This window comes from Falco cherrug, chromosome 1 (assembly GCF_023634085.1).
Source record: "Falco cherrug isolate bFalChe1 chromosome 1, bFalChe1.pri, whole genome shotgun sequence".
NCBI classification, from domain to species: domain Eukaryota; kingdom Metazoa; phylum Chordata; class Aves; order Falconiformes; family Falconidae; genus Falco; species Falco cherrug.
Window position 1 is genome coordinate 52,165,583 of NC_073697.1, and position 27,256 is coordinate 52,192,838.

General features: G+C 39.2%; 1 protein-coding gene across 1 annotated transcript in view; it reads right to left on the minus strand.

The window, feature by feature from the left end:
• Positions 1-27,256, minus strand: part of STK32B (serine/threonine kinase 32B) — a 179,117-nt gene that overhangs the window by 43,325 nt on the left and 108,536 nt on the right. Inside the window, exons 5-6 of the mRNA XM_055700971.1 lie at positions 14,564-14,601; positions 6,548-6,637 (exon numbers count right to left, since the gene is read on the minus strand). Of these exons, the coding sequence (XP_055556946.1) occupies positions 6,548-6,637; positions 14,564-14,601 (128 nt within the window). The remainder of the gene's footprint in view (positions 1-6,547; positions 6,638-14,563; positions 14,602-27,256) is intronic.

The following is a 27,256-nucleotide window of genomic DNA, read 5'->3' on the forward strand; positions in this document are numbered from 1 at the left end:
GTAACTTCTTTCCTGATCTCCCGAAGTTTTTCAGCTGCTTGTGTGCCAACGCATTAGCGTCAGAGCAGAGCCAAAACCTGAATACCCACTTGCAGCTCATTTCTTAATCCCCTCAGCCATAGTGCTCCCAGGGCAAGCTGAAAAAAACTCTCAGTACAGCAAGTATTTATTTCAGCACCTCAAAGCTTCACATGTCCACTCTTGGTTCTTGCTTATCAGAACAAACAGAAGCCTCCCTGCTCATGCCGGCATTGTGATATTTCCCCGGGACCAAAAGGACAGGTAGCAACATCACCGGTGAAACTCTGTAGACAGGCAGCCAAACCCTCAGTAGGAAAAGGGTGGGATTTTTAAAAACCTAAACACTGCCTTAGCTGCACTCAAAAAGCAATGAGCTGCAAAACATTATTAAATTTCAGAGCACTGTTCAGCATGAGTGCAAGGAAGATCAACATTGAACACCTATGAAAATCCAGCTCCAGATTTGTCCCTGTTGTACTGTACCTATTTTCAGGAACAAATACAGCCCTACAAAGTATTTTTCCTATACCTGTAAAGTTGATAATGGGATATCCACTAGCTTTCCACTGAGTCCAATAGTATTCCCACACAGTATTAATTAATAAATATGGATGACTCATACATTTTAGAAGTTCAGTGGATCTCTGTAAACTCACACTCCTCTGGTAATCTTAGGCATACAGCTATTCTTCACTGTGACAGCAACCTGTGAAAACAGCTGTGAACACCTGAGAGAAGCCTGTAGGATAGGAGAGGTGTAGCTGAAACTGTTCATGTCATTTACTACTGATTTTATTGGCTTTGGATTTTTTTCAGGTGTATTTATATCATGAAACATATTTTGTTAGTTTGATTTAAGTCACAGTGCATTATTTTGATGAATTCCAGCCTCTGTTGAAGAAAACCCCTAAGGTTCTACCTAACCCCCCTAACCCTCCTACCACCAGAAACAAACAAGAAAAAAAAAAACAAGCACCAAACCCCCAAAATTTAACACCTGTGAATGGGAAGTTTTTGCGACACTCACAAAAATTGTAGGGAAATTGATCATTCAAAAAAGGAAACATTTCAGTGAGTAAAAAGTATGTGCTATAGAACTCAAATACATCTAAATCATGCCAGAGTGAGGCATAAACAAAAGGTGAAATCTGTAATGTTTTCCAAGATATATTTTAGTATTTCACGTTTTGTTTTGAGGCTGACCGATCTGTTGCAGAGGAGAGGGCTGCTACTGTGGGTGGGTGCCCAGCACAGAACATGTCCTCTGAGACACAAGCACATTTCTTGCAGCCTGCATGAGGGACCAATATAAATTTGTTTGTTTGTTTGTTTTTTGGGGTGGGTTTTTTTTTGGCACCCAAAGATGGAACAGTGTTAAAAATGGCAAACACGGGTGCTTCCAGCCAGGGAAAGGCACACTTTCTTTAAACACAAGCAGCTTAATGAATAGCCTTCTGCAGGAAGAAAGAGCCATGGCTGATTATTTCAGGCACAGGCTGTGGCCAGGGACCGTGTCCTGCCCGGCACCAGCTTTCCTGGTCTACATCCCAGTGCAGGGGCAGGGGCCTCCCCCTCCAGCGCTTGTGTTCGTTTGTTGGCAGCAGCCATGCCTGCCAAAAGTCGGTCAGGTCTCAAAGGACGTTTTGCATTGCTTGCCAGCGTAGGATGACAGTCTGAAAACAGGACTTTTCAAAGGGCTATTCCTACAACAAAACCTTTGACAACACCCTTGTTCACAGGTCTTGCAGAAGGTTTGAGTAGTGAATTTGTAATGATAATATCAGGTAGGGGCAACACACAAGTTTCCTAAGCCCTCTTAAGGCACACATTGCATTTCACAGCTGCAGCCATCTGAACAGTAAGAGACAAACTCTGAAGACACCCCACCACCCCCCCGCCCCGAACTAAAAAGCTGGATTCACTTCAGCATTTCGGGTCAAAGGCTTTGAGAAGTAAAACTGCAGAAGCAGCTGGAAGTAGCTTGTTTCACCAGGCTGTTGGCCCCGTTCCTTTCAGATTCCCCATTGCCCACGCTTTTGTTGCCTATGTATGGCAGGTATTTCCCTTGCCTGAATGAATCAGCTGGTAAAGGGGAACACAGAGAAATTACCAGGGTTTCTGGAGAAACATTCAGGTTCAGATACATTGCAGGGAAATAGGCAGGGAAAATTTCAGGCTGAGAAAGACACAGGGGCAAAAAGGCTAATGCGAAGTGGGATTAAGCAAAGGCTGCAGGAGCCAACTCACACCATGCTCAGCATTACAAGATGGGTATCTTAATCAGAACATCTGGTGCATTTTTACAACAAGGTATCAATTCACAACACTGTTTTTTCTTGGATATCAGTTTTATGCAGTCATGCTGCATGTGAGAAAATTTCCTCCTAGCAATTTCTCATCCTATTTTATTCAAATTTTAAATATGGATGGATGCTTGAGAGAGAACATTTTTCTGTTTAGTTCCTTAAATTGGCCACAGAAAGAAGTGAGAAATCCTGTAAGCATTTCTCCTAAGGAAAAGGCTGGTGACTGCTTTCATATTTGATTAAACATAACAGGATCCTCATGGGAGTACACCTTTATAAGTCTCCAAGAAGGGGAAAAAGCTTTCATCACATCTCATACCTTCAACATCATGAAGACCAACACAGCATAAGGCATGTCTTACAGGAACTACTAAGTTTCCTTGGTTCTGGTGCTCAGCAAGTACCTTGTTTGAAGATGATTTTGTTACACCAAGGTTGAAGCATGGTTTGAACTCCTGGTAACGAAAGCTTACTGCCAACCATAACACCAATCTCCCCAATTCTTTTTTTCTATTTCTCTCGTTGTCTAAACAGCTTAGACAAAGCCATGTGGAAGCCTTAAAGCCAGAAATCATACAGACTTTAATAACTACCAAGACCAAACCCAAAACTTTCTGAATTTGAGCACTGCAACTGAAAAGTCTTTGTAGCATTTCACTAAAGTTATGATTCTTCACAAAATTAAATGTGTAAACTAAAAGCGAAAAGGAAGCAAAATCAGTGCACTCAGAGGAAAATGCAGCATTTCTGCATATAGCCATATCTGTCAAACTCTTAATATTTGAGGTTTGCTGAAGCTTTGATACTTGAGCTGTGCCACAGAGAATCCTTACCCATCACTTTTCACCTGAAACAGAGAATATTTTACAGCTCTAAAAGCTTTCCTGCCTTCTTACAGCTCCAAATAAATGCAAGGATGACTCTTCTGACCCTTTCTGAGTATTGAAGACGGCACATGGCTTTTGCAGGATTTTTGCATTTCCAAGAGGTGAGGGAGGTACACTGGAGAGAAAGTAAGCTGGTGGATGGTGCCACAGCCTCTTCATAATGGGAAAGAGAACATTTATCTTGTACCATTTCTTCTTGTTGTGAGATTCTTAGATATGGGGGAGACCTGATGAGGGGTGGGGTGGGGGGCGTGGGAAGGGCAGGGAGGTGAGAGGGTCCCAGGGGCAGAACAGCTCCATGAGCTGAAATGAACAAAGACAACAATTTATTACTGTGCAAAGGTAAAATCTTGGCTCCATGTCCCATCTTCCCCTTCTCCAAGTCTATAGCTGACCTCCTTGCTTGGGTCAGCTTGGGCTCTTACAGGAACCCTCCTGTGATGTTAAGCTGACAAGTGATTACAAAACAATAAGGCTGTAAAAGGAGATAATCTATCCTGGAGATCAGTATTTTCCTACTAAATGCAAGCGTTCTGGCATTTTCTAGCCAATGGGGAATACTGTGTAAAGGGACATAAGTGGAGGTTAAGCAGGGTGGACTGCACTTCAGCACTGAATAGATTAAAAATGAAGAGATATTCTCCAAGATGAATCTGAAGATTTCCTTCCTTGTGCTATTTCTCAGCAAATGTCAGCTACACAAAGAACAAGTTACTCCTCATGGGTTTAGATGGTAGGAATTTCAGGAGGGTGGGGCCATTTTTCATAGTTTTGCACTTTAAATACCAAATCATAGCACTTAGTACTTGCAGATTTTTGTGCTTTCTGTTGTTAAAGCTGGGTTTTTTTCTTCTGGGAAGAGCCAGGCAGAGACCACCAATGAACTAAGAAGGTCCACTGACGTGTGCAGATAGTCTGAAAGATGCTCCAAAGGACACTGTTTCCTGTTAACTCTCAGTGGAGTATCTGAAGAATACTGACACACACTTTTGTACAGGTGTTATACCTATTCTGCTTCTGATAATTAGCCGCCAGGTGATCTCTTCATTACACACATTCAGACCATAACAGACAGATGCTGAAATGCTAACTGACCCCTAAGCAAGTACTCAGCTTTTTTCTGCTTTTGTAACAATTATGCTTTCTAATGTAAAACTGTGCAACAAAATTAAACATGTAAGGTCATCAAAAGAGCCATTTAATTGACTACCAAATTAAATGTCAGAAAAGACTATTGTTAAGTCTGCTGTCATCACCACAATTAAATATGGAAAAATATCTATTCTGAACCTGTTTGAACTTCTGCAAAATGGTTACTCTTCGCAGGTATTTTTGAATAATCTGTGTAATAAGAATTTGCACATCTAATGATGACAGTTACTAGAAAATTCTAGGCAACTATTTAAGCAGAGCATGTGAGCTCTGAGAAATAAGCTTTTCACAGAAATGTAAAACTACCATTTTGAAAATCTTGGAACCTTTTTAACATTTCAGTCATTGTGTATGTAAGGGCAGTTCTGTGAATGCAATTAGTTTCACATGTCAGTTGTACAACTATTTGTATATGTTGGGGGAGGTAAAAATTACTTCTAGACAAAAAAAATGTGGGTTTTTTCCTGCGTTTTTGTTGTTTAATGGTTTGGCTATTTCTGGGTGTTTTTTTGGTGGTTTTTGGGTTTTTTTGTTTGGGTTGATTTTTTTTTTCATAAATAAACTCACCACATATTGGCAGAAAAGCTCAAGCAAGTTCTTTTTAAACTAAAGCTGTTGGTGTAAGTGAGGTTGCAGCACCCCTTCCCCCTTTTTCACCACAATGAATAAGGAATCTGTGGTGCAACATCAAACACTCAGATACTGGTCCTGAGGGGAAGCTCAGATTTCATCTCCTAATGCTCTCTATCCCATGCCTGTGCAGTGTTGGCCATCTCACCTAAGCAAAGACACTCAACTGGACACTCAGCTAAAGCTAACCAACATAAAATGCTGAGAAAATTTTATTCTAAAACCTCATTCATCTGTATAACTTAAATGCTGGAGTCAAGACTACTTAAAATGTTACTTAATCTGTTTTGAAAACATTTATAAGAGTGAGCTAATCAGTGTCAGGTTAGTGCACTGGTCCTGAGCCCAAGTGGCACAGTGTGGCCACACACGTGTTACTGTGCCCTATTAGCTACCAAACAGGAGAGCTACGCACAAGCTGCTCAGGGGCAATAGACCAAGCCTTTCCTAACTGTTGATTCATGACGAAAATCACATCATATCTGAAAATACAACTCTGCTCCAGTGCCTGGGACTGCTCTGACACAGTCTCACAGCTGGTATGGATGCACCTTACAGATGCCTGCGTGCTTCACATGCAAGTTTGTACAGTGCTCTTTATGCTGTGAAAAATGTGTATGTTAAGTTCTATTTCTTAGGCACACACTTCTACTCTTGTGCTAATACGCAGGATTGTGGTGACACAGAGACCATCAGTTCCCCAAATGACACTTTCAGAATATGATCATTTACTAATATTTTACCACTGTACGGGTCTTAGAAGTGCTCTGAGCATGTCTGCTAGAAAAAGTCTCATAGAGACACACCTATCTCTTAGTACAGTTTCCAGAGCCCAGGTATGTTTAGTTTTAAGCTAGTCACCTCTGCAGACAATGACAATTCCATGTACAGACAGAATTAAAGCAGCAGTTGATTAGGAAGCCAAAAATAGGAGAAATCGGGCCTATTCTCAGTCATGGAAGCTGCCCAAACTTTGGTGGGACAAATGACCTTCAGGAAATGCCTTCTGTCCTTCAGCTCCAGGACAAGTCTGAATTATTAACTTAGCCGAGATGCTTAACTTTTAGATACACGAGGACAAGCTAACTGAACTTTGCTCTCACATCTATGCATTTAGAACACATAATTAAAATGTATAAAATTCCCCTGAAAGCCATTTGGAAAGCACTTAAGTAGTTAGTTACATAGAACTCTAAAGCAATTAAAGATGTGCTTAGATACTTTTAAACTGACATTATATGTTCTCTGCTAAATCATAACCACAGTGGTGCAAATATAATCATATATTCTTGTCTCCAGATGTGGGGCTTGCAGAAAGTAACACAGATGAAATTCTGCTGAATTTGCTTGAACCCGAGTAGAAGCAGCATAGAGACCAAGTTCCTGTCCAGTTCCTCTAACTCCAATATTTTCCATTGCTAGCATATATACTGTCAAAACCAGGTGTTCACATTTATTGTAAACCTTTACAACTTAAAATCTTTTAATATGCTATTAGTCAGCCTTAATGTATGACTTGTCTTACACTTTTAGATGGTCTTAAAAACTTACCCATATAGGGTTTTGTGCCAGCCATAGAAGAAGCTTTTTCTGAGCCTTTCACTATGGTTGCTATGTTAAAGTCAGTGATATGAACATGTCCTGCAATTACACAAAATAAAATCAGATGTTAAAATAACACATCACAAAAATATTCCACCCATCATTTAACATTTAAGTGATAATGGAAAGAAATTAAATTGGATTTGGTACAATTCATGGAGGCTTACCATTGAATGTTACTGATGACTAGAAAAATCATATTGACAGCAAAGTGATGGAATACTTCCCTAGTACGGCTGCATCCAGTATCTGCTAGCCGTGCTGAACCTTCTTTGCTGGTTACCCCTGAATCTTCCCCTGCCATGAACATCAAGGACAGCAGCTGTCTTCTCAAAGCAGTAACATACAGGAGTCACACATGGAGCTATGTGTGAAATCTGCCTCTCCTTATCTCCAGCTAGAGCCACCTCTCACAATCTCAGATACTCGTGACACCTGTCTGCTATCACATCCACTTCAGGTTACCATCAGCATGGATTTTCCTGAATCTCCTAAGGGCAAAAAGGGAGCTGAGAAGAAAAAGGGTATTTTTATCATATGATATGATATGATATCAGATTAGGTCCATGGTCGCAGAAGACTGTGTATGTAACAGCAGCAGCTCCTAAATGATCACTCATTTGACAGCAACTTGCAAGATGAAAGATAAGTGACAGAAGTCAGCCTGAGGACTTGCTGCCTGAACAGCCAGACAGCTGATTTAACTGAACTAATCAGGCTGGATGGCCCAAACCTGCTGTCATTATTTTTTTTCCTGGGGTAGTTTATGATAAGCATAGGTTAAATTGCTCCACCACAGTGAAGTTGTAGTTGTTAATCTTGGCTTGCCATAGACAGGCAAACAGAATATAAATCCAGCTTGAAAATCTGCAGACTTTTAATTTGATACATCTGCTGTTAAGTTTTACATCTCTGCTTAAGGTCTAGTTTTATATTGTGGAGTAATGCAGATATTACACTCTTCATGATTACATCTGGCAGTGTCATTGTGGAAGACAGAGTACAGAGAAAGGTACTACCTTCCCTAGCTTAGTACTGCACTCAGATCGGGGTTAACACATCATGTGGTGAACTAGAGTCTTGAGTGACAATTTTCTGTGACTTGATTATTATTAATTTTATCAAGACCTCAATCTTATTCAGTCCACAGAATAGAGCAAGCTCTGGGCATGATGCTGTTATTGAGTTGTTACCATGTTTGCTGCCAAAGGTGAAAAGAGTGTAACAAATGACTGATGCTGAACATGACCGTGGTGCCATGGAGGAAAACCAGTATCAACCAAAGATTATGCTGCTCCAACAGTCTAAACGAGATCTCGTTCAGACCACAGGAAACATAGCTGCCAACCTCCAACAAGTCCACAGCTGCACATGCTGTCCTGGCTTCAGTTGGAAGAGGGTTAATTTTCTTCCTAATAGCTAGTACAGTGCTGTGTCTTGGAGTTAATATAAGAGTAATGTCAATAACATATTGATGGTTTCAGTTGTTGCTAAATAGTGTTTATACTAAGTCAAGGACTTTTCAGCTTCTCAGGCCCTGCCAGCAAGAGGGCTAGAGGGGCACAGGAAACTGGGAGGGGACACAGCCAGGACAGGTGACCCAAACTGGCCAGAGGGGCATTCCATACGATATGATGTCATGTTGAGTATATAAACCGGGGATGGGGGTGGGGGTGGGGGGTGTGTCTGTGCATGTGTGAAACCCAGCTGGGGACTGCTGCTCCGGAATTGGCTGGGCATTGGTTAGCAAGTGGTGAGCAGCTGCACTGTTCATTACTTGTTTTGTATCTCTTTTTTTATTATTATTATTATCACTATTATCAGCATTATTATTATTTTCTGTCCCATTAAACTGTCTTTATCTCAACCCACAAGTTCTCTCACTTTCACCCTCCCGATTCTCTCCCCCACCCTGCTGGGATGGAGTGAGCACGTGGCTGCATGGGGCTTCACTGCCAGTCAGGGGTCAATCACAACATAAGTGCAAACTGAAATTCTCAGAGGCTGCTAATTCTACCAGATCTGAGCTGGTTTTAAAGGGAAAAAAGGAAGGAGGTACACCACACTGCTAAACTTAAAGCTATTTCTCCAGATGGGAGAGACAGTAGAAGTTTCTGATGAAATGGTTTACATGCTTTCTGCTCTTTTCTTATTAAAAAAAACTGCTTACATTTTATTGATTATTTTTTTTCCTAAGACACCCAGCCCAGCAAGATATATGCACATGGCAGACAAAAACTGAGAGTGGATGAAAGTGATCACTTTATAAGGGGTGGAAGGTGTTAGGCTGCCATAAAAAGAATTAGTGTTCACAGCCCAGCCTGCCAGCAGATTCCAAGGTGGTATTCCTCCTTCCTGGTGGCTGGAGCATGACGTGTTTGCAGTTTATTTCTGTAATAATAAAACACCATGGCAGAAGGTTTCTTGAAAATTATAACTGAACTTCATATAGCCACCTAATGGCAGTAGTTTTAAGCAATTCTTTGTATACTGTAGAATGAAAAGCTGCAAGAATCTTGGCAGACTAATACTTTTTTTTGACAGATAAATATAAAGTTCTGTCATTTAAGTGACAGCATTGTAACTGATACTCCCTATTAATGTGCCAGCATGATAACCTGTTGCAAAACATCTATTGCATAGTATTATTCAGACTAATCCAAATAGCTGATTTACAATGAAAATTGCCTCTCCTGCGGTGCATTGTTTTCTGTCTCTTTTATTGGATTTCTTTTTGTTTAACAAAACAAAATAGGACATGTGAAATGTTGTGTATGCTGGTTGATGGTTTTTGTTAAAAGTGCCTTTCTGCAAGATAAGGAATGGATTGGGAATATAGGTTCTGCATAGCTCTTCTGTGTCCTGATGATGATCCAGCAGCAATGGGCAACCCCTGTACGTGTAGCAGGGTACAGCAGAGCCGTCTCTGTACTGCTGGAAAAACTCCACCTTTGCTCTTCTCCATCATAGGGCCACCCCATTGCCCATGGGCTGCCGGCAAGCAGCCTTTGCCTCTTGCTTGGAGGGCTGCTAGTTGTCTATGGAGGGAAATCAAGGTGTGAGTAGGCAGGCAGATGGCTGTGCTGCCACGGGGACTGCACACAGCGCTTGGTGGGAGCCGGGGACAGGGTGAGAGGCTGTGTCTGGGATTGAGTCAGAGGAGGGAGCAAAGCCTCTGTGCCTGTTGGCAGTGGAGGAGGGCTAGAGGGATGCTGAGGCAGAGCTCTGTCTGCCTGCACACATCACTGAATGGTTTCAACTCTTCAAAGCCTAGTGACTTGTTTGTTTGGGGGTTTTTAAAGTTTTTAATTCCTGTTGTGAATATTTCAAGAGACAGCCAGATGCCAATTGTTTGTAGGAGTCTTTCTAATCAGTCTCTAAGACATCTTTTTGCTGTTATTGTTGCATGTGGGAAAGGCAAGGTTGCTATTGCTGCAGTAAACACGCTGAGGATACTAGCTACTTCATACTGTTCCCAAAATTTCAGTTCCTGGGGACTTGGGGACTTTTTCCCATCTAAGCTTCACACGTTGTACTTGATTTCCCTTTCTGGATATTACTGTGAACACCTAAATGTCAAAACCAAGTTTGTACCCTGGTACAATATTGAACTAAGCAGTACGTCAGTGCCACTTTAGTTTAGCTTTTAAGAGCTGTGAAGCAGAGCAGTGCACAACAGATTCAGCAGTACCTAACTAAATTCAAGTGCCACAAGGAAAGAGCTCGTTGCTTAATCCCCATGGCTGCATGACTCCAAATGATAACAAGGTGATGGTGCAGAAAAGGGAAGAAAAGGCAAATGACTGCATTCCTCTGGCTCTCTGCAGAGTGGCTTTTTAAATCACCCCAAACTGCACAGATTTCATGTATGCCAACATATACATTGCAAGCAGAAAGTATCTCAGTGCAAATTGTTTCAAAAATTGCCTACCTCCAGTCAGCTTCCAGTTAAGGCTTTAACAGGGAAAATTTGTAAGTTAATACCTACAGCACAGTGCATTACTGAGAAGCTTTATGCATGCACCACAGAAGTGCTGTGTGGCTTTTATGCCTCGCTTTTGCACATGGCCTGAAATCCCGATATCTGAGGTAAACAGCAAATGATCTTTGTATGGACTAGTATTTAATTTTTGAACAAATTATAATGACAATGAAAACATGTCCACTAATGTGGCTGAAACTGGCTGACTAACATTTAGCAGAGGAAAATGTACTTCAAACCTTATTGAATTTCTCATAGTCTGAAACCAAAGGGTTGAATGTGAGGGCAGAGAGAAGAAATGCCAGGCTGGAGTTAATGCCACCAGCTCCGCATGCATCAGAGCTGATGGGAAATCTCAACACAGTAACATTTTGGAGCAAATTCAGACCTGGTTTGCCCTCAGAAGGTCAAACCCTATGAGCAATGTAGAAAGCCTCTCTCTGCATTCACCTGCGCTGTGTACAAGCGCATCAGTCCATATCCACGTGAACTTGGCATGACTTGGCAGTCTGCCATTTATCATTTAGGGAGATTGTTAGAAACCTTATTGTATTGCCATAGATGGCTTCAGGAAGGCTGTGCATCTCGAAAGGGTAGGCTGTTTAATGGCCGTGTAGGCATGTGAAAGTGTCAAATATATTTTCAAACTTTAGACAGCTTCAGGTGGATGAATTACACTGTGAACATTCATCTTGTTAATCAGCATTGGAGGGTTAAATGAGATACGTTCCTTGAAAATTGTCTGGGTATGCTAAGGACAAGCCTCTGTGCAGACACACCAGGTACATCTTTAATGGACATTTTATGACTCCCAGACATCACTATACAGTAATAATGTTGCCAGTTCTGTTGTTCAGAAGTTAATATCAGGGTTCAAAATATTGAATTTATGGGTGGCCTTTTTCAGCTTATTTTTGGTTCTAAGACCAAGATTGCTCATTGGCTGCATCTTTCAATTTTGCTGTTAGTTTTCAAATGAGAGCCGAGATACTCGTGTAATCAAGGAAATAAGAGGTTTATGGTCATCAAAGTTTTCCTTAAAACAATATAATTATATATAATAAGGCACATATGAATGCCAGCTTAAGTCTGCCTTGCGCTCTCGTAAAAGAAATGATTAAGTAAAATTATCCCTAACAGATGCAAAAATCCAATCTAAAAAAAAACCAAAATGTAATAAAATATAATTAGTCCTGTTAAGTCTAAGAGTGAATTAATAAGTCTGTGATTTCAGTATAGAGAACAACCAAGAAACAGTTCCAAAACTAGAAGTAGGAGGTATTCAGGTTCATTAGCAGGTAGCACCTTCAAAACAAACAGGTAGCAAGTCTTCACATAATCTGTGTTTAAGTTAAGGACTGCTTTGCCACAAGATGTAAAAGATGCTAGAAGTTCCCTACACTGAAGGAAACACCAGAAAAAAACATGGAAAAGACCACTACAAGTTATTAAATGTGTGGAAACCATATCCAGCTCAGAAAATGCCTCAGTCACAAAAGGCTGGAGGTTGTGGAGGTTGGGTGAGTGCATGGGGGACGTACCACAAAAACTTGTCTTGTTTTATACCCTGCTCCATCGTTCACTTTTTGGAGACTCACTCTTGAAGAGAAGCAGTAACCAAGCTAAGTTGGTAGCTCAGCTAGATGGGTCTTTGATCCAATACAGTTGCTCTTCTGCTCTGAAACAGAAAGCCTGCATATCTGTAAAACCATCTATGGCAAGAGAGAGGGGCCCAAGGACCAGAGCAGCGCCTCGTGAGGTAAATTAAAAAGGCTGAGGTTCTTCATCTGATAGGAGAGTGCTGAAGGAGTTTTTGAATATCATGAATATTGTGATTGTAAGCTATTACTCCTGCAATTCTAGTAGAAGATTATTTTGTTTTGAAAGGAGAATGTTTCAAAACACATAAAAGAAAACACTTTTCTTTCTTGAAGGATGGTAAACTTCTACATCTTGTTGCTCCAGGAGGCTGTAGTAACCAATATCATCAGCAGATTCTAACAGGCAGTAGACAAACTTCCTGACAAAGATCAGAATTCTGAAGGGAATATACAGACATGCTCCAATATCCTAATATAAAAATTGTGGGTGATATAAAGCACAGAATGCCAATCACAGAAGATGACCAAGGACCAAATGGCATGCTCCATGAAGAGCATTTCCTCTTGTCACCAATTGCAACAGAATACCAGCTGAGGTCTTGGGTCTGACCCAGCAGGGGGCTATTCCTCAGTAAACCAGGCAGGCACCTTGCCGGGTCTCATGAAACAGTGTCCAGAAAACTTTGCCTGAGGCAAAACCAAACCCTTACAGATTTCCTGTAACAGAGTGTAATAATGGTGTGGTCACTGCACGATGCAAAACCTAGATACCAAAGTAGAGCCTCACAATTTCTGCAGAACAACAATAAATGTTAATACCAATGGTGCTACCAAATAGCTATAAAACGAATGTTATCATCTTGGAAAAAACTTCTCACCAGTTATCTGCAGGTGTACTGTGGGGGAGCAGTATTCTGCTGTTTTGCAGAAAAGGGGCTATCCATCCCCAAATTACAAGCTGCCTGCAGATAATTTTGTTGCTGAACAGCTTATAACCACAAAAAACCCCCTTCATTGTGTAGCATATTGCTTACTCTGGGGTAGCTTCTTCTCTGAAATACTTAAATCCCTATAGTAAAGCTCTTGCAAGAGGCTGATTTTGTTCAGTAATTGACCTTGATGAGGGGCAAGGAGAGATAAGGGCAAGCATACTTAAAACGTTGTCAATCAGAGGCTTAACACACTCATAGCCATTCCATGTTGTCTGACATCTTTAATTCAACCAGGACTTAAGAGATTTCTATTTCATGCTTATTTGTTGATATTAGTGTCTGTGGAACATTAAGACTCATGGGTCTGAAACATTAAATTCCTGAAGTTCTAGATGGTTTAAAACTCCAACATTATTTAGCTTTGTTAGCTTCTGTATTCCCAGGGAAAAACTCCAGCTGTTCGCAATATTACCCTTCTAATCAACATTAACTTGTATACTCAGCAGCTCTGCAACAGACTTCAAAAGATAATGGTAACACTGACATAATTTCAAGTTGATATTTTCTCAAAGTTTAACTACTTTAACCAATTTCTGAGTGAACAAAGCACAAGACTTTCCCACAGCAGTAAACATACACCTCCTTTTTCCATTTATTCTTCCTCCTGTACATTTTTCTGTTCTGATACAAGGTTAATGAAGCCTTTACTTGTATTTTCTCATGCTTTTCATATGAATAGTTGCAAAAAAAACCCCAAAAATATGCATGAGGTTTTAGCAAAATACTTCATAGATAGAGTAGATGTGTAAAATTTAAATTTAAAGAAATTAGGTGCTTTTTTTTATATATACCACACCTTAATTATTTGAAATCATGGAATTATTATGGAAAGTTCAAAGCTGATTATGTCTAGCCTTTTATATGTTATTTAAGCCAGAACTAGATGTAGAGGCATAAAAATTTTGCGGACTTAAAAGGCAAATTTCCAAATTTCTTATCTAAACTTAAGGAAGGAATTTCAGATACCTACATGAGAAATAATTTGCTACATGAAATGTCTTAGCCCTTAAGAAGTTCTAAAAGAGAAAACAAGTGGTTGGTACTGTTCTACTGCTAGGCACCTAAAAAGGGATTATGGTGATTCACAGTAATCCTGTTAATAAAATATTAACTTCTTTTTATCAAGTGTCTCTGGTGATCCTCATTCATATTAAATGCTGTCTTCTTCAGGTCTTGCAAGTCTCAGATCAGCTTTTTTTTTTTTTTTTCTCCCCCAAGAATAGGGGAAACTATAAAATCCACAAGGCAGGTAGAGAGATTTTGCAGAGAAAGTCCAGATCTAGGTAGGAATCAAACATCTGAGGCTGACCTACAAAGCATATCATGACCATGTCACTGAGATCTCAAGAATTAAGAGATAGTGGAGAGAAAGCGGTTGGTATGCACTTACCATGCTCATCCAGTAGTATGTTGTCGGGTTTGATGTCCCTGTAATATAAGGAAATGAATGCATTACACTTCATACCCAAAGAAAGCCTGCAATTTTAAAGTTTTCCCCATCTGGGTATGATGGACAAGTCACTTAAATCATTATAAAACCTTTGAAAACCATATCATACATAAAGGCAAATGATTTTTGTCTACATCTTTCTACTGCCCTGAGAAAACATTCATACTAAAGAGGCTCTCTAGGTCTCCATTTCATGTGGATTTGTTTTCCTATGGTTAGTTAGCATTGACATGGATTTGTTTTTCAAGATTATGTACTTTATTCTTTATAGTAGCAGGAACAATGAGATGGAAGATATGCATCTATGAGGTGCCTGATTTCCTCAGGGACGCCGCATCTGACAGACCCAAGAAATCATTTAATTGGAAACATCAGTGATCTACCTTTTGTGCCAGACCCTGCTAATCTGTCATGCTCACATGCATGGTCACTTACATATTGTAGAGTCCTGCTAACTACCTTACGTTAATTGGGTACATCAGGCAGCTCTCCTTTGAGCCCCTGAATCCCCACTGGGCTGTCTGTAACAGCAGGGGGAAAGGAGCAGGGATAAGAGAGGATGGACATCATGATGTGCTGAAGCATCAGTTCAACTTTGTTGTTCTTGGCACAAGAATTGCACTTTCAGGACCATTTTTCATTGACCTACATTCATGCTGCTGTCAGGAGGGACAGAGGCAGCTTTTCCCCACTGTTGTTGCACATTCCCACCCTCTCTTTTTGTCCAGTATCATTGCTCATGGTGTGGGCCTGTTCTGAGGGAAACACATCTCCCCTTCTCCAGCCTGGATGGGTCCCTGGTTTGGCTCAGTCTGCGGCTTGGTGAGTGTGATGTGGCAGTGTTGTGTGGCACTGCCTTGTCACTGGCAGCCTGTGCTTCGTGCAATATTGAAGCCGTATTCTTGGTGTGGTATTGCCAGAGTGGGAGATGCATCAGTCCACTGTAAGCAAAACATTTGCCCCTTGGGCTGTATTTTCCACTTATCTCAAAAGACCAGGCACTGGAAACTGTCAAAATCAGTTGTCAAATGTGTCTGCAAATGAACTCCAAACACTTCCACCTGTGTAACTTCTTTTAGCCAAGGGGTGGCTTGATTATCCCAATTTAAACATTTCCTGGGAAATTATATCTTTACTGAAATACATACTAATACATACTTAAATTTCACTAACAAGTTTTTTTCCAATGTGCCCATAAACAGAATAAAGAAAAAGTGAAATGTTGCAAAAGGAAAATGTATTGCACCAGAGCACTTTGTAAAAAAAATTAATTAGATAACGACTTCTAAAGTAAACGTCATACAGGAATAACATAGCAATAAACAGTAACAATTATAATATGCATATTGCTTGCATGATATGGGCTCGGTTATTACCCAGACTCCACACCTTTATTGATAAAAGAAGGAAGCTTACAGTTTAGTGTTCTGAATTCCATATTTTCTAGCCGTTCCTGAGAATCATAGGAAATTGTGAAGTACACTAAGATTATGTTTACAATTTGTGTAACAGCAGCTGGGGAAATGTTGGATAAATAAGAAATTACTTTGAATCATTCCCTGAACATTTGGAAATATTGTAGGATGAGTATGTGTCTGTGTAAGGAAAAGGATCTCACTATGGATTACCATCTGGAATAGTAATTTAAAATTATCCTGATATTTCAGTGTGAAATACTGTATTTCTTGTGCACAACTTACAGGCTAACTGTAATAGCCTGATTCAGTAGCAGTTCTAGTTATATGTGTAATGTAAGGGGAAATCTCTCCTAGAGTCCATGTCACCCATAAACCTCCAAACTCTGAGTTGTGTCTCCTTCCCCCCTTTAGTCTCTTGTCATATCACTTACCATATCAAAACCTTTGTTTCCCCTGATTTAATATGGCTGAAGTTATGATTTACACATGAACTGTAGGATTAAATATTTTTGCTTATATTATAAAACTTCTCATTGGTTGAATAATCATAGGAAATTCTATACATTTTTATACGTAATGTTTTATCTAATCTCTCAACTGATGAAAGTTTTTGGAAGAGCTATTGTTCAGCTGATATCAAATATATTTGCCAGTAACAAAACAATCTCTGATTTTTGATAACTGTTTTCTGATAAGAGCTGGAATTGTGACTTCATGTTGAATAGTCTTTGTGTTGATCCATGACTTGAAAATACAACAATGGTTTTCAATGGCCATCATAAATAATGATAAATGATTTATTATAAAAGAAATAAGCACATCATAGTTTTGACTGTTGAATCAAATATTTTAAACTTCATCTTCACAAAGTTTAATTAACACAATCTGACTCTGCACTTCTCACATGGGTAAAATGATTGGGGGTCACACTCAAGCATATTAGGGCCTTTCTGTGGCTTCCTGAAATCAGTGATACATTCAACATCACTCCAAACTGGTTTCCCCAGTTTAAGAAAATAAAGATTAAGAATTGGAATGTCACCATCATTAGTACTTCACTGAGAATAAAACTGATCAAAAGGAGGAATTCAATTTATGAGCTACTGCCATGTGTATAACAATGCAGCACCCAGGGATTGCTCATTACAAGACTGTGCCTCTTCTGTCTTTTTTTTCTGTAAGAAGGTGAGTTTAAACAATTTGTATATCTGCTATGATATTGCACCATTAAATAGACTATATATTTTTATTGCCACCAGAAAAAAACATTGACAAATCCATTTGCCAACTGTATGTATCACCAAATATATTCTTCATGCAGCTGCATCCATACTGTTCAGAAAGTTGAGTGGTAAAATTAGATCTGTGCTTATCTTTCTGTGACTAATTCAGGCAGTGGCGGATACTTGATACAGAAGCACACGGATCATAAAGCCTTTCCTACCTAAGGGATCTTCCTCACTGTGGGCTCTGCCAGCTTTGCTAATTTTGCTCAGAGGCAGGACTGCAGCTGGGGGCAGGTACAACAGGGTGTATCGCCTTGCACAGAGCAGCTCAACCCCTCAGTTCTTGAGGCAACTCGATAGACTCATAACCATGCCTCAGATCTCAAAACAGGCTATTTTAAACTGCTTTGACAGCAAGTAAAAGTCATGGACTAGCTTAAGCCAGAAGGTGAACAAGTTCCTTAAGTAAGATGCTGCTGATCTGGGATCACATATCTGGAGATACTCATGATTCATAGATTCACATGGCAGGTGAGAAAGCAAAGCACAAGGTCAACATGAAAAGTGCCTTCTAGCAGCACTCTGTTATGTGGTTGTCCCCAGTTTACAGCATGGCATTAAAAGCTCTCCTCTCCAGAGGCAGCTTGTTGAAAGCTCCCAAGACTGCAGAGGAGCGAGGCCACTGCTGTGCCCTTGCACTGACTGCCACCTGCCAGGTACAGGGCAAGGAGGCTTCAACACAGTCAAGACTTGGCAAGTCTAGCAGCATTGCAATTAAAATTGCCCGATATATTCAGAATGGAGGCATTCTGGCATCTGTTATACAAAAGACAGCTAGTTCCTTTAAATAAATACTCTAGTTAAATTCATTTGAATAGTAAAAATGCTTTTAATGTAGGAAGGTGGATTTAAAAGATAAAAACTCTTTAGTTAAGCAGTTTAAATTCAAATGTGTTAAGTAAGTGAAATTCTGTTTTGACTACACATCAATTTTTGAGAGAACATTTTTCCCCTTAGCAAGCATGTTCAAACAACAAGGTGTGAAATTCAGCACCTTAACTTCAGGGTTTTCTTGTTAAGCATATCCCTAGCTAAAAGAATGAATTGAAACACTCATTTCATAACCTATGTATCTTGAACCAGCTTATGAAAGAAATTGAAGGACTTTTGCAAGGACCAGATTCACAGTTTGGATTCAGAATAGCCCTGGGCTGCCCTCTAACCATTCACTAAGCAATGACCAGCAGAACTATGGCAGCACCCTTGACAGTAGTTTCATAAACACAACTCTCTCGGTCTGGACCAGTGCTACTCCAACTCTTTTTATACACAGAAAAATCAGAGCAACATAGAAATGGCAGTAGAGAAACCTTCAAAGGATTTGCTCAGTGACAGGACCAGGCATAACTAATACAACAGCTGGCCCAAGAAAGTCAGAGGTGCAGACAAATGAGAAAAAAAAATGAAAAATCACAGTTTAATTGCCACTTTTTGATATTGCCTGTGAAACCGTTTCTACTTTCTTCAACTGCCTTAGCTACAAATATCAAACTAAAGCTGCCTGAAGGGATAAAAGTACAGTAAGAAGGTGTTGCTTCTTTCCAAGTTGGAAAGAATTATTAATAATCTATTTGTATCTTCTATAGTATCTAGGCTGAGTGGGCATCTAATGCCTGAAGATATTCCCTCTGCTTGGAGTAAAACCACGAGTGTGGCTCAACTCATGTTCACTGCAATACACCAGTCAGAGTCCCCTGAATTCCCTGGAAAGGCTCACTGATTATAAAGGACTTAGGTTCAAGTATCTACAGTTTTCATTACTGCTTCCATCAATGTTTCTTTCTGGGGTTACTGAGTGGGATAGAACCAGATTTCTAAATTGAGAAATGAAGTCATGCAATCTTCATCCTTGGAGGTTTTCAAGACCTGACGGAATAAACCCCAAGCAACCTGCTCTGATCCAAAGGCTGACCCTGCTTTGGGCAGAGCATCAGACTAGAGGCCTCTGGAGCTCCCTTCCAGATGAATTAGTCTGTAAGTCTATGAAAAATAATGTACCCAAGTTCAAAGTCCATCATTCTTATTCCCCCTTCTTTTGGCTACTAGGAACTTCATGAAACATTTAAGAGACCTGGGAGAGGACTGCATTTGTGCAATTTAGTGAGTTTTTGGTACAGTCCAGTGCAGTTAGAAGCTAGTCAGAGCTTCCACATGTTAAATTCTGTCATGGGGCTTGAATGCTCATGGAGAAAACAGTAGGAATAAATAGCCTATCTTCAGCATGAAAGGAAGTTAAAAATGAAATGCTCTGCAGTTCAGCGCTGGAGAGGTGTAACACAATTATTTATTAGCTACTTGACGTGGCAAAAGAATGGAGATTATTTCACCTGAAGGGAACTTTCAGAAAGCTCAATAAGAGTGAGCAAAACTAGGTGTTTATATTGTCAGTGCAAGATAAAATGAAGAATAAACAAAAATTTTATATATACATCAGAAGGGGAGAATCTGAATTACTTTTTGGGAATAATGACCATAAATAACTTTCCAGAGGTCACTTCTGTGTCCCTTATGTAGGTCAAATAATCATAGAAAAGAACACTGGAAAACATATGATGATGACATTTGCTCTAAGGCTTAAAATCCAGAACAATCTCCAAATAAATTTCGTGTGTACCACTATGAATTAGCAACCAGGATGTTGTAGCTTTTGATCTCTATTGATATCGACAGGATGTGAAACGTCAATCTAGAAATGAAGGTGTGTGGTGGCTGGTGAAGTCAACCCTAAATTGCCTGGTTTTCTCAAGAAAAAAAATTAATGGCTGGTTCATTGGCTATCACTTCACATTGATAAGAGATATTTCTGAGCAAGTTACAGAAAAATTTTGAAAAAAAAAAGATGTTATGCAGCAATTTAAAACAAAGCTAGGTTCATGTTACCTGATTTCATAGCATCTGAAAGAAAACAGTCAAAAAAGAAAAGATCTGAGGAAGGCTGAACAAAAAAATTCACGGAGAGTAGAGGACAAATAGATTAGGGTTGTTTGGTTGACAGAAGAGGTCTGTAAGATGCAATGTGACAGGCATATCAAATAATAAATAGTATCTAGATGGTTGGTAGAACTCTGTTTGCTTTTTGAACTAGTTTATATTTCATAAAACTGAAATGAACTAAACAAACAGGGGTTTATTTATACAACTGAGTATTAAACTCAAGTTGATTACTACAAGACATAATTGTGTAAAAATGCTTTGGAGGCTTAAACAAAGACTTAGCCATTGATGTGAATACCAGAACTACCTGATAGAGTTCCTCCAGCTAAGATTAATCTAATTGATTTAGGAAAGCACTTCTACAGCAGGTACAGATGCTGTCTTCCCTTCACCTTTTTGAAACACACTAATAATAATGCCAAACACAAGGTCTGTGCTTTTGCTTAAACCTGTGAGAATGAAAAACTAACACTGCCCACCTGTTTCGTTCTGATTTCATATTTTGCAGCAAACATACAAACATTACAGGCTTGGTTTCTGCCATATCTAAAACTGTGATTTTGGGCTTTTGCCTATAGTTTCCCCTTATTTCATCAAAAGATTTCATGTCCTTCCAACACAGGGACAGCTGTTCTTTTCCAGTCCAAGTAGCTTTTTAATGTTATCAAAGGAAATATTTCAGTTATAACAGCTCTGGATGGGCCTGAATTCAAAAGTGTAATAACTTCTAACCCTTTATTTGTTATCAGCAAAAATCCAAAGTACATTCTTTCAACTTTATGTCTGACAGATTTCACTCTGGCTCAGAGCAGGATCCAATGTATTATCACATTTCCACTCTCTTGAGCTTCTAAAATCTCACAGTAACAGCTATGAGCATTTCAGTTGATGCCAGTATGATTTATTAGGAGTATTTCCACTTTTTAATGAAGATGGATTTTCTCTGAATGAGGACCATTGACATTTCAACTCTTCATTAACCAAAGGCAACTTACAGAAAAAATGCAGTTGTATAAAATCTCATGAAATGAAGTCTTCGATTTTTAAAAGCAGCTCTCGATTGCTTTTATTTGAATAGACAGAAGGCACATACTCACTTTCATTCCAAGGACAGAATCTAGTATATGAACAACAGGTGTAAGTTGAAACAAGGGAAGCTCAGGCTGGATATAAAGCAAAACTTTCACCATGGGGACAGGCAAGCAGTGGAACAGGCTGCCCAGAGGGGTTGTGTGGTCACCATCCCTGGAGTTTCTCAAAACATGACTACATAAATCTCTGGGAAGCCTGGTCTGATGTCATATCTGATCACACTGTAAGCAGAAGATTGGACTAGAAGTCCCTTCCAATCTGAATATTTCCAGTGGTTCTTTAAGTATAGACAAGTTCTGCAGGGAGCAAAGAGGGCTCCTTCAGGTCAGGAGCAACTGAGTAACTTCCTATAAACTACCCCTGGCACTACCACCCATAATAAACCTCCTCCAGGGCACTGGTAATGCCTGGAGCCTATTGACAAACTCCAACAGTCACAAGATGTGCCTGTCTTGGTCTGAGTGTGGTGAGCCGATACGTACACATGTATCACTAAAATTCTTTGCCTTACAGTTAAGGCAGCCTATGCCCTTGCAGAACGATAAGGGTGTTTTTTTCTCAGAGATTGTTTTGAAATACCCAACAGAGAAATTAAATTATATAGATTTTACATTCTCATTAGGATGCAAAAGAAGCAAGATCCAGACAAAGGCCCTTGAAGTCAATGGAAAGATTACTATGGCTTCAGTAGATATTGTTTCAACCCCAATGAAGTTTTCTCATACTCTTTTCTCTTTAGCGATGACATTCTAACTGCAAGTTATGTAGGATAAACCTTGAAATATGAAATTTAAAGGTTTATTTATTAATTATGCTGCTCAATTCTTATATTAATATTTTTTCCTTATGCAGAAGCATAAGGATTTTCCTTATGAGGCATTTGAAGTTACTGTTTTCACGAGGGGGAGGGGAGATTGTATTAAGATCACAGAAAGTCACATTAACTACTTTTTAACCTACAATGACCTTCATGATCCTGTTTGCCTTCTCTTTGTCAAAATAGTCCTGATAGTCATGACTGAAAGTGAGCATTGATTATATTATTGGGTATAGGGAATGCTATATGAAGGCTAGGAGTCTGCGTTAACTATTCGATGGAAGTGTTAAAGTATAGAAGACAGCTGCTAGCATTAAAAAAAGAACAGTAAAAACAACAACTGCTAGATAGCAACATGAAGTCATGCAGGGGTAATTCCAATAACCTCAGTTTGCTGAGTATCTGATTCTTTCAAATATTAAACTATTCTCGATTATTTGCTCATAACCCATTTATATACTATAGAACATACTTGAACCGATCCTTTTAGTTTTTATTGGTTTTTTTTTAATTTAGCTAGTCACACCAATGTTTCACATTAAATCACAAACATATACCTGCCGCATAATAATAAACTAATGTGACATGAGTAGTTCTAGACAATTTTCATTAAGATTAATATTAGCTACATAACAGTTCTTAACAGCCATAAAAATGACAATGAGTTGGGAAATGCAAGTTTTAGCTATGGATCATTCAAGTTCATGTGGGATATCACTGTATCAGAGCACTGAAGTGGACCATATCACATATTATAGAGAGATTTCTCCCAATTACAGAAAGAAATGTGAACAAATTCTGATTTTCACAGTTAGGGACCTTATTTCCTTCCTATTTGATAGATTCACAAACAGTACACATCCGGTGTTCAGTTTATAAAGAAGGTGAGTGCATACATAGTATAGTTTTCTTACGGAAAATTTGTTGAAGTTTTGGGTGAAGGAAAAGTCAATCTATACTGGCCACTGTACAGCCAAGAGATTCATTTGGTCAGAGGTGTTTTGCTTCTATAAGGGTAGCACAGAAATAGTGTATCCTCCAGACCTGAACCGTGCAGAGTACCTACCAAGAGTGCTTGCTTGCGTGCGAAATAGCCTTAATTAAGTCTGATGCATCCTCTCTTCCTTTCATCAACACCTCATCACTCATTTATCTTTCCAGCTTTTTGCTCCTAACGTCCTTCCTAGTTTCAAGAAATGTTCAGTAGTATTAAACCAAAATCACAGTAAGAATCTCAGAGTTCTTTGCTGTTATTTCATATCAGATGGATGGGAAAGAAAGACTTTTGACTGTTCCAGACCTCTGATTGCCACTTCACATACTCTTCACTTACATCTCACTATTAATTCCTGCCCCTTACTGTCCTTTCATAAAAGGACCCTCAGAGCCTTCTGTTCCTGCTGTAATGAATGCCATGCCATGCCATGCCCCTGTGAATCACTGTAATTTTGGAATTTAAAGACTTATTAGCTGAGAAGATATAGTATTAGATAATGAGAGATTCATGAAGAAAAAAACATCTTGTGGATGCTTGTTTGTACGAATCTGGATGTGTTTCCACAAGGCATCACATTTGACACCCAAGCTACCAGAATGATTAAGTTCAGAATTAAGGTTTCACATTTCACAGTGTCTGACTAGAACAGGAATGAAAAAACGATGTCTGTTAATAAAAGCCACTGGTCATAGTGTGGACAGCACATGCAGAAACAAATGATTGAGATGACAAAAAATTAAAGTACTGGTCCTGATCTTCACATATTTAATTTTGGGCTAATTCACTGACAACCAAAACCAAGCTAGACAGGTAATTTATTGTTGCATGGCTTTTGCTGAGCTGGGGTATTTATAGGAATAAACTAAAAGGAATGCACCTTTTTTAGCTATATCTCTCTTGAGTAAGGAGAAAATTCCAGCACAGCTGAGATCCACTAATTCTGCTTGAAAGCGAAATAAACTGCTGTTTTGCACTAGGATGTCCATGCATAAATTTATCTTCTGAGAAGCAAAGGGTACAATAATTCATTCAATCAACGCAGCCATTTCCGTTTGCACTTTCTGGAGCCTGTTATACACAAAGGACTTGCAGTGTCAAAGGGCATTGCTTCCAGTGTCCTGTTCTAGTCTGAAATGCCAAAAAGCCTAAAATAATAATTGGTCTAAACACTACCTAGTGGAACTTACTTAGTCAGCCCCAGGAAAAAAACCAAAATATGCATTTTAGACTCCAAATAAGGCATGGAGCCAAATTTTTAGTTTTGTAGTGATTTACTAGATACAGCTTTAGAATCATCAAATTCCAGTAGAAGACTGGGGGGGGGGGGGGGTGGTGTCTAATAACTATATGTATGTGCATAGATAGATGTCAGATGTCTTAGAAAAATTAACTCTTTCATTCAAGAAGGGCTCAGACTAGCAAACATTACAACTTGAAAGGTAATCTGGTATTATCACAGTGTTTTGATGTTTTTATGATATATTAATTATATGTTTAAATCTCACAGTATTCATTAAGGCAACTTCTCTGTCTATAAATTAATAGAATTCCACAGAATTCTGTGTGAAAACAATGAGTAAAGGCTTCAGGATTTGAAAATCATTCCATAAAACTGAAACACCTTTGTCAAGATTCTGTACATGGAATCAGAAACAATATATTTATGACCAATCAGAAATATGTGATTTTGTTATTATACAATCTGTGATGCATCATTCATAAACCTGAGTTACTCAGCAAGTCAGTAGGTCTTGCAAAAAAAAAAAAACAAAACAAACCCCAAACAAAAAACCACAAACCACCCCAAACATTTTTATTGAGTCTTTCTGTTTAAAATCTCTTTTATTTGAAATCTTTTGTTTTCTCTACAATTCCCACTCCTGGGGCTTTATTGCAGAAACAGAAAATCCATAACTACTTCCAACTAATTATGGTATCATGCATTCATATGATACTAATCAGAATCCTATCACTCAGCCCATTATCACACTTCGGAGCCTTTTCCTTCTGTGTGGCAACCTGTGTGGCAGCAAGACCATTTTCTAGTATGTATGCAAGATATAACTGGTGTAATAATTATGACAAGTGAAAAAGTTGTCACTAATGAAGGCCTCTGAAGACCCTGCCTCTTCCTATGTACCTCTAAAAAGTGTCTGGACACCTGTCTTAAGGCTTGAGATTGTGGTACCTGGGTACACAATAAAATGGAACTGTGATGCTGAACATTACGGTGCCTGTGGTTCCTTTTTAGTTTAGTACTATTTTCTACCAGGTGTCCATGAAGATCTTGGATTTTCTTGGCACTTGTACTAGTCAATTTTATATCACTCTGAAAATAAAGCTGTCAAAGAAGGCACCGAAACGTGCTTATTTACAAATACATCAACTGGAGCAAGCTTGTTATTTTCAGATGTTATCTCCATCTAGAAAAATACAATTTTTATCTTCAATTCCCTACTTGTAACAATAGGTGGCAGTAATGATATCTACATTTGTCTGAATGGCCAGTGGTCTTTGGAAGCACTGCGCTTGTCAATTTTATCTTAGAGAAATAATTGTAGTAGACAGTTATCCCAGGCTGAAGAAAATGACCTTTTTAAAAAGAGGAATCCTATACTGAACCTTTCATATTTCTGGGTATATATAGCCGGATAATAGTCTTCTTGAGTAGGTACAGCTCCTGAATTTGCACAGATGCTAAATTAAAATAAAAATATTCAGCGCAGAGTATTTCATTACACTGGTTTTCCTGAAGATCCAATATGACTTTATCACAGAGGTAATTATATACTGCCTTAGCAAGAAAAATAGGTGAAGGTTCTTACACGCTATAAAAGCTGGAAAGCTTTGTCTAAAGGAGAACATGAACCTGTACTTTACCTCCTCTGTATTGCATTGTATAATGTCTCAGACACTGGGATTGGAAAGTACCGCTGTGGGCATATAAACCAAGCTCGTACATAACAAAGCCCAGACTATGTTATCAAGCATTCCTCGCTGGACACAGCGGCTCTTTTCCAAGTGAACATTAACCAACATAAACAGCTTTCAGGCAGTCCGATGGTTAGTTTTCATCTCACCTGAAGGACCCAAAGCAGCAACAAATATACCACTTCCTTTGCCAGAACTGCTTGCCAGAGCTAACGCTAGACATGACTACAGCCCTCAGACTTTTGGGAGCTCTGAGGGGAACCTCAAACAAACAAAACATCACCACATTTCAAATAAAAAGTCTTTTCAGCCAAATGCTTCTCAGATCACATGGAGGAGTCATGCAGAATCACCGTGTAGCAGTAATTTGTTGATAATCTCACAGCCAGTGACTAATCTTTTCTATGTTGTAGCGTCAAGTGTTGCTGAGACCTTCTGTGCATACGAGTACAAGGGTCATACTCCTACGCATGAATTAGCTTTCAAGAACAGGAGTCACCTCTGATAACCAGGGGAAGCGCATGACTCATTAGACACTAACTGGAGTGTGGCATTTGGAAAGAATTACCTGGGCCAGCAGGAAAACGTATACATTGCAATGGTGATGCTTCTTTCCATGATACCATGCGAGAGCTTTTGACTAAGAATAAGGGGGAGAATGTACTCAGCATGTACTCTGCCAGCAATTACAGGAATATAGTTTCCTTCCAGTAGAAGGCATAGGTCCCCTTCCAATATACACAAGGAGATATCCATGTGTAAAGATAAATAAGAGAAGAAATTGATTACATTTGTCCTCTGCCTAAAGATAAATCAGGAAAGTGTTGTTAGTGATAAGCACATTTGGCTTTCTGTTGTAAAAAAACTAACATCAAAAGTATGATGTTTTGCAAGGGCTGAAATTCATATTTCCTTTGTTTTTCACTGCATGAAATACAGAGTAGAAGCATTCAGATGTATCACATCTCCAAGGGTTTACTCTGCATATCAGACAAACTAAAAAAGAAAATAAACAGAAACACATACATGTGCTTAAGTCAGCCACTGTTCATAGTGTGTCATTACTGGAAAATATCCCTAAAATTTCTCCTAAAAGCCCTGCCAACTTCCGTACATAAAAGTCTATCAAATGACTGTTAAAGCAGTATCCTCAATATC